The following is a 9,317-nucleotide window of genomic DNA, read 5'->3' as shown; positions in this document are numbered from 1 at the left end:
AGGACAGGAGCTCCGGTAAATAAGGTGGGAGGGGCTGTAGAAGGACAGGAGCTCCGGTAAATAAGGTGGGAGGGACTGTAGAAGGACAGGAGCTCCGGTAAATAAGGTGGGAGGGGCTGTAGAAAGACAGGAGCTCTGGTAAATAAGGTGGGAGGGGCTGTAGAAGGAGAGGAGCTAACTAGACAGAGATGGGAGGGGCTGTAGAAGGAGAGGAGCTAACTAGACAGAGATGGGAGGGGATGTAGAAGGAGAGGAGCTAACTAGACAGATGGGAGGGGATGTAGAAGGAGAGGGGCTAACTAGACAGAGATGGGAGGGGCTGTAGAAGGAGAGGAGCTAACTAGACAGAGATGGGAGGGGATGTAGAAGGAGAGAAGCTAACTAGACAGAGATGGGAGCGGCTGTAGAAGGAGAGGAGCTAACTAGACAGAGATGGGAGGGGATGTAGAAGGAGAGGGGTTAACTAGACAGAGATGGGAGTGGCTGTAGAAGGGGAGGAGCTAACTAGACAGAGATGGGAGTGGCTGTAGAAGGAGAGGAGCTAACTAGACAGAGGTGGGAGGGGATGTAGAAGGAGAGGAGCCCTGGTAAATAAGGTGGGAGGGGCTGTAGAAGGACAGGAGCCCTGGTAAATAAGGTGGGAGGGGCTGTAGAAGGACAGGAGCTCTGGTAAATAAGGTGGGAGGGGCTGTAGAAGGACAGGAGCTAACTAGACAGAGATGGGAGTGGCTGTAGAAGGAGGATAAGATGAGATTGAAGAGGAGGACCAGATGAGGGGAATGAGGAAAGGAGGAGGTATTGAGAGAGATCCTACAGTGTGTGTCCATGGACAGGAGCACCTCTACGATATGTACTAGCAGTAGCACACTGTAAAAACAATGATGATGAGTACTGTATATTTCCTGCCCCACAGCTCAAACAGACACAGTCCTGCCTTGGCTGCTACATGTGCCCTCAGTGGAACAGAGGCCTGATGTGTTCTCAGAGATGATGTACAGAGTATAACTGTATGAGTCATAATACCCATAAAACCTAGCGGTAAAACCCAGAAATGTTACCTATAGTTTTTCCACCATTCATTAAAAAACATTTTTCTGGAACTACTTCATATAAGGGCAGTGTTTGGTGTAGACTTACCTTGGCATTTTGATAACTGCGCCAATCTCTCAGACAAGGTCACTTTGAGAGCCTGTAATTACACCCCCAAAATTAAATACTAATTAGCCGCTAATGTGGCTATCATACAGAACTACACTTCACATTTTAAGCTTTGATGTAAATCACTCAAGGCGCAGGGTGGGAAAAACCTCCACATTTTTCCATGCAAACTCTCATTGACAAGTAGCAAGCAACCTAGCGAGTAGATATTATAGCCTTTTTAGTTTCTCGTATATTTCTTGCGTGTATTCTTGTTTAGCATTTTTTTAAGTAAGCTACCTTAGCATTTTTTTAAGTAAGCTACCTTAGCATTTTTTTTATGACTATATTTGTATTTTATTACCTTTTGCAGCTAACTAGATAACCTTAGGTCTCTCCGACAATCAGAAGCGGACGGTTCTGTGCTATCGACCGGATTGTAACCACTACTCCGATAAGCAAACATTCGTATTTGATTGTTTTCCCGACCTCTGTAAGCGAGAGGAGTTGCTGGAGCTGTGTGATAAGACCTGTTTGATAGCTGCTTTAAATTTCTGGGGCGGGGGGTTTAAAAAATGAGGTTAAAAATCTGTGGTTACCTAGATGCTTTCTAAAATTAGCTAGATAACCACTGGCTGTAGTTATGAGTACAACGCACGTTAACTTCCTTACAAGTAAAAATAAAACCAGCATAGGCTAGCATAATGACTGTTGTGACCTTTTAATTTGGACAAATACTTTGTGAGCTAGCCAGCTAGTTAACGTCAGCTCAAGGTTTTTGTAGTCAAACCTTTTCACGTGATGACATGCTAACTAGCGTTAGCTGACTCAGGCAGGGATATATCTAGCTAAATATCACCTGGTGGGCTACCTAATTAGGCACGTTGGTTGACTAGTTGTCTACATTAGCTAACGTTCAATAGCTAATGGACCGTATCTCACCTTGGTGTAGTCTGACTTTCCTAATGGGCAGTGACATGCTAGCGAATGTGCCTAATGTTAGCAATTAGCACTATCTAGCTAACGTTAAGTATCCCTGTCGTGGCAGACTAGCTAGCATATCACCACGCGTGGTGTCTGGGGAAAAGTCTGACTAGTCAAACCAGTAGCTAACGTAATGAGCTAGCTAAACGTTATCCACCATGACAGAAGAGAAGGATCCAGACACATCCACCGTGATAGAAGAGGAGGATCCAGACTCATCCACCGTGACAGAAGAGGAGGATCCAGACTCATCCACCGTGACAGAAGAGGCGAATCCAGACTCATCCACCGTGACAGAAGAGGCGAATCCAGACTCATCCACCATGACAGAAGAGAATCCAGACTCATCCACCGTGACAGAAGAGGAGGATCCAGACTCATCCACCGTGACGGAAGAGGAGGATCCAGACTCATCCACCGTGACAGAAGAGAATCCAGACTCATCCACCGTGACGGAAGAGGAGGATCCAGACTCATCCACCGTGACAGAAGAGGGGGATCCAGACTTATCCACCGTGACAGAAGAGGGGGATCCAGACTCCTCCACCGTGACAGAAGAGGAGGATCCAGACTCATCCACCATGATAGAAGAGGAGGATCCAGACTCATCCACCGTGACAGAAGAGAAGGATCCAGACTCATCCACCATGATAGAAGAGGAGGATCCAGACTCATCCACCATGACAAAAGAGGAGGGTCCAGACTCATCCACCGTGACAGAAGAGGGGGATTGAGACTGAGGAGGATCCAGACTCATCCACCATGACAGAAGAGGAGGATCCAGACTCATCCACCGTGACAGAAGAGGAGGATCGAGACTCATCCACCATGATAGAAGAGGAGAATCCAGTCTCATCCACCGTGACAGAAAAGGAGGATCCAGACTGTTGATTGGGAAACAAGAACAAACAATGAGTTATGAGGAAGGGTGTTGAGGGACCACTTGTCACATTCTCTGAGGTGTGTTTGTGTTCTGATAAACAATGCATTTTCTGTCCAAATTTGATACAGCTTTGAAAAATACCCATCATAGAGATAGGGCTGATATATGACTAACACCATAGAGACAGGACTGATATAGGACTAACACCATAGAGACAGGACTGATATAGGACTAACACCATAGAAACAGGACTGATATAGGACTAACACCCATAGAGACAGGACTGATATAGGACTAACACCATAGAGACAGGACTGATATAGGACTAACACCCATAGAGACAGGACTGATATAGGACTAACACCATAGAGACAGGACTGATATAGGACTAACACCATAGAGACAGGACTGATATAGGACTAACACCATAGAGACAGGACTGATATAGGACTAACACCATAGAGACAGGACTGATATAAGACTTGTCATGGTTAATTCACCTGAATGGGTTTCAGGTCTGATTCCCTTCACATATATGCTGATATTTAACTATTCACAGAGCTACGAGCTTTAGCTGGGCTTTTCAGAGAGCAAGGAGCTGACCTCACACAATCCATGGTTATTATATACACAGTGGAAATTAATTCATAACCCAAATGCATTTTCACCTTTGGACTTTTCTGGGCTCTGTTGGTCTTCCATGGGGTAAACGGTAAACACCTTTATGCAGCTCAAAGAAACAAGAATCCAAACCGGTTTAGGAGAAGAGAAACAGAAAGAGAGAGACGTGTCAAACTGCTCAGCATTTTAACCTGACCTCACCCTCCATGTTGCTACCACTCAGTTACCCCCTCTCCCCTCTGATATAAAACCATTATCCCAAAACAATGGAGCCACATATTAATCTAAAAAGATTCAGGCCTGATGGCCTCCATCAGTATTCACAGCTGGTTTAAATAGATTAAGGCCTGATGGCCTCCATCAGTATTCACAGCTGGTTTAAATAGATTCAGGAGGCTTGATGGCCTCCATCAGTATTCACAGCTGGTTTAAGTAGATTCGGGAGGCTTGATGGCCTTCATCAGTATTCACAGCTGGTTTAAATAGACTCAGGAGGCTTGATGGCCTCCATCAGTATTCACAGCTGGTTTAAATAGACTCAGGAGGCTTAATGGCCTCCATCAGCTGGTTTAAATAGATTCAGGCCTGATGGCCTCCATCAGTATTCACAGCTGGTCTAAATAGATTCAGGCCTGATGGCCTCCATCAGTATTGGAAGGAGGGAGGTGGTGGAATGAGAGAAGACAGTCTGTCTACCATCAACAACATACAGGCCAGTCTATCTACCATCAACAACATGCAGGCCCGTCTGTCTACCATCAACAACATACAGGCCAGTCTGTCTACCATCAACAACATACAGGCCAGTCTGTCTGCCATCAACAACATACAGGCCAGTCTGTCTACCATCAACAACATGCAGGCCCATCTGTCTACCATCAACAACATACAGGCCAGTCTGTCTACCATCAACAACATGCAGGCCCATCTTTCCTGGTTGCGGGTGAGGAGAGATTAACTACTTCTCTACTGGTTTTATAAGAAATATTACTGTGATGAAAATTCCAGATCAAATAACATTCAGCTCAGACACCCATACATACCCCACAAGACATACCACCAGGGGTCTCTTCAGACACCCATACATACCCCACAAGACATACCACCAGGGTCTCTTCAGACAACCATACATACCCCACAAGACATACCACCAGGGGTCTCTTCAGACACCCATACATACCCCACAAGACATACCACCAGGGGTCTCTTCAGACACCCATACATCTCCCACAGGACATGCCACCAGGGGTCTCTTCAGACACCCATACATACCCCACAAGACATACCACCAGGGGTCTCTTCACAGTCCCCAAGTCCAAAATGAATTCATGGCAACGCATTATATAGAGCCATGATGGCATGGAACCCTTCCATCTCCAAATACTCAAACAAACAGCAGAATTACCTTTCAAAAACTCTCCTTTAGAGTCTATTATTGACTCACCTGTCAATAGAAGTAACAGAAATGGTTTGGCCCTCAAACAATATTTGTATTTATTATGGAACCGAATCATCTGCCGCCAAGGCAGCATTTACTCTTCCTGGGGTCCAGCAAAATTAAGGCAGTTAAGCAAAAAAATCTAAACATTACAATACAATATGACTCTAACAAACATGATGGTGTCAATCCCTATCCCAGTCTGCTGTTCACACATGCTTCAAGAGGGCCACCATTGTTCTTGTTCCCAAGAAAGATAAGGTAACCGAACTAAATGACTACCGCCCCGTAGCACTCACTTCCGTCATCATGAAGTGCTTTGAGAGACTAGTCAAGGACCATCTCACCTCTACCTTACCTGACACCCTAGACCCACTTCAATTTGCTTACCGCCCCAATAGGTCAACAGACGACGCAATCGTCATCACACTGCACGCTGCCTTATCCCATCTGGACAAGAGGAATGCGTATGTAAGAATGCTGTTCATCAATTACAGCTCAGCATTTAACACCATAGTACCCTCCAAACTCGTCATTAAGCTTGAGACCCTGGGTCTCGACCCCGCCCTGTGCAACTGGGTACTGGACTTCCTGAGGGTAGGTAACAACATCTCCACCCCGCTGATCCTCAACACAAGGGTGTGTTTTCAGCCCTCTCCTGTACTCCCTGTTCACCCATGACTGTGTGGCTATGCAGACCTCCAACTCAATCATCAAGTTTGCAGACAACACTACAGTGGCAGGCTTTATTACCAACAACGACGAGACGGCCTACAGGGAGGAGGTGAGGGCCCTCGGAGTGTGGTGTCAGGAAAATAACCTCTCACTCAACGTCAACAAAACAAAGGAGATTATCGTGGACTTCAGGAAACAGCAGAGGGAGCATCCCGCCATCCACATCGATGGGACAGTAGTGGAGAAGGTGTAAGGTTTTAAGTTCCTCGGCGTACACATCATGGACGAAGTGAAAATTGGTCCACCCACACAGACAGCGTTGTGAAGAAGGTGCAACAGCGCCTCTTCAATCTCAGGAGTCTGAAGGAATATTGATTGTCACCAAAAACATTCACAAACTTTTACAGATACACATTCGAGGGCATCCTGTCGGGCTTTATCACCGCCTTGTACGGCAACTGCTCCGCCCACAACCGCAAGGCTCTCCAGAGGGTAGTGAGGTCTGCACAACGCATCACCGGGGGCAAACTACCTGCCCTCCAGGACACCTACGATGTCACAGGAAGGCCAAAAAGATCATCAAGGACATCAACCACCCGAGCCACTGCCTGTTCACCCCGCTATCATCCAGAAGGCGAGGTCAGTACAGGTGTATCAAAGCTGGGACCGAGTGACTCAGAAACACCTTCTGTCTCAAGGCCATCAGACTGTTAAACAGCCATCACTAACATAGAGTGGCTTTTGCCAACATACAGACTCAAATCTCTAGCCACATAAATGTAATAAATGAATTTAATAAAGTTATCACTGGTCACTTTAAATAAAGACACTTTAATAATGTCTACATACCCTACATTACTCATCTCATATGTATATATTTTATATACTGTATTAAAGCAGGAAGCACCAGTGACTAGATCATTAAAAAAGTGGGCAGATGAAGCAGATGCTAAGCTACAGGACTGTTTTGCACAGACAGGAATATGTTCCGGGATTCTTCCTATGGCATTGAGGAGTACACCACATCAGTCACTGGCTTCATCAATAAGTGCATCAATGAGGTCGTCCCAACAGTGACCATACGTACATACCCCAACCAGAAGCCATGGATTACAGGCAGCATCCGCACTGAGCAAAAGGCTAGAGCTGGCGCTTTCAAGGAGCGGAACTCTAAACTGAAAGCCTATAAGAAATCCCCCTATGCCCGGAAGCTTATGAGAAATCCCGCTAAGCCCTCCGACAAACCATCAAAGAGGCAAAGCGTCAATACACGACTAAGATCGAGTCGTACTACACTGGCTCTGATGCTCGTCGAATGTGGCAGGGTTTGCAAACCATTACAGACTACAAAGGGAAGCACAGCCGAGAGCAGCCCAGTGACACGAGCGTACCAGACGAGCCAAACTACTTTTATGCTTGCGTCGATGCAAATAACGCTGAAACATGCATGAGAGCACCAGCTGTACCGGAAGACTGTGTGATCATGCTCTCCGCAACTAATGTGAGTAAGACCTTTAGACAAGTCAACATTCGCAAGACTGCAGGGCCAGACGGATTACCAGGACATATACTGCGAGCATGTGCTGACCAACTAGCAAGTGTCTTCACTGACATTTTCAACCTCTCCCTTACCGAGTCTGTAATACCAACATGTTTTAAAGCAGACTACCATAGTGCCTGTGCCCCAAAACACTAAAGTAATCTGCCTAAATGACTACTGACCCATAGACCTCACATCTGTAGCCATGAAATGCTTTGAAAGGCTGGTCATGGCTCACATCAACACCATTATCCCAGAAACCCTAGACCCACCCCAATTTGCATACTGCCCCAACAGATCCATAGATGATGCAATCTCTATTGCACTCCACACTGCCCTTTCCAACCTGGACAAAAGGAACACCTATGTGAGAATGCTATTAATTGACTACAGCTCAGCGTTCAACACCATAGTACCATCAAAGCTCATCACTAAGCTGAAGACCCTGGAACTAAGCACCTCCCTCTGCAACTGGACTTCCTGACGGGCCCCCCCAGGTGGTAAGGGTAGGTAACAACATCCGCCACGCTAATCCTCAACACAGGGCCCCTCAAGGGTGAGTGCTCAGTCCCCTCCTGTACTCCCTGTTCACTCATGACTGCACGGTCAGGCACGACTCCCAACACAATCATTAAGTTTGCAGACGGCACAACAGTGGTAGGCCTGATCAACAACAACAACGAGACAGCCTAAAGGGAGGAGGTCAGAGACCTGGCTGTGTGGCGCTGGGACAACAACCTCTCACTCAACGTGATCAAGACAAAGGAGATTTTTGTGGACTACAGGATAAAGAGGACCGAGCACACCCCCATTCTCATTAACGGGGCTGCAGTGGAGCAGGTTGAGAGCTTCAAGTTCCTTGGTGTCCACATCTCCAACAAACTAACATGGTCCAAGCACATCATGACAGTCGTGAAGCGGGCACAACAAAGCCTATTCCCCCTCAGGAGACTGAAAAGATTTGGCATGGGTCCTCAGATCCTCAAAAGGTTCTACAGCTGCATCACTGCCAGGAATGGCAACTGCTCGGCTTCTGACCGCAGGGCACTACAGAGGGTAGTGCGAACGGCCCAGTACATCACTGGGGCCAAGCTTCCTGCCATCCAGGACTTCTATACCAGGCGGTGTCAGGGGAAGGCCCTAAAAATGGTCAAAAACTCCAGCCACCCTAGTCACTGACTGTTCTCTCTGTTCTCTACCACACGGCAAGCAGTACCAGAGAGCCAAGTCTAGGTCCAAGAGGCTTCTAAACAACTTCTACCCCCAAGCCATAAGATTCCTGAATATCTAGTCAAATGGCTAGTCAAATTATTAATCAGATATAATAAAACAGAGTAAAGTTTAGTTAGTTATAGTTCTATTTCAAATGTAGATATTGTTTAGTCATTATTCATAAAATTCATAACACTGTAAGTGTAGACAGTACATGTTAGTAATACAGTACAAGTTAGATATACAGTACATGTTAGATATACAGTACATGTTAGATATACATGTTAGATATACAGTACATGTTAGTAATACAGTACAAGTTAGATATACATGTTAGATATACAGTACATGTTAGTAATACAGTACAAGTTAGATATACATGTTAGATATACATGTTAAATATACAGTACAAGTTAGATATACATGTTAGATATACAGTACATGTTAGTAATACAGTACAAGTTAGATATACAGTACATGTTAGATATACATGTTAGATATACAGTACATGTTAGTAATACAGTACAAGTTAGATATACATGTTAGATATACATGTTAAATATACAGTACAAGTTAGATATACAGTACATGTTAGATATACATGTTAGATATACAGTACATGTTAGATATACAGTACAAGTTAGATATACAGTACATGTTAGATATGCATGTTAGATATACAGTACATGTTAGATATACATGTTAGATATACAGTACGTGTTAGATATACATGTTAGATATACAGTACATGTTAGATATACAGTACATGTTAGATATACAGTACATGTCAGATATACAGTACATGTTAGATATACATGTTAGATATA

General features: G+C 45.1%; 1 protein-coding gene across 1 annotated transcript; it reads left to right on the top strand.

Moving 5' to 3' along the window:
* Window positions 1-2,279: 2,279 nt before the first annotated feature.
* On the top strand, window positions 2,280-3,012 carry LOC149972919 (uncharacterized). The gene is made up of 2 exons (XM_090216391.1): window positions 2,280-2,817; window positions 2,927-3,012. Exons 1-2 carry the CDS (start codon window positions 2,280-2,282, stop codon window positions 3,010-3,012), a joined length of 624 nt encoding a protein of 207 aa, XP_090072517.1.
* The last annotated feature ends 6,305 nt before the right edge of the window (window positions 3,013-9,317 follow it).

The sequence above is a fragment of the Oncorhynchus mykiss genome, chromosome 22 (assembly GCF_057628025.1).
Source record: "Oncorhynchus mykiss isolate SJ-2025 chromosome 22, ASM5762802v1, whole genome shotgun sequence".
In the NCBI taxonomy this organism is placed as follows: Eukaryota; Metazoa; Chordata; class Actinopteri; order Salmoniformes; family Salmonidae; genus Oncorhynchus; species Oncorhynchus mykiss.
Note: the sequence above shows the minus strand (reverse complement) of the source record. Positions and strands in the feature narration are given on the sequence as shown.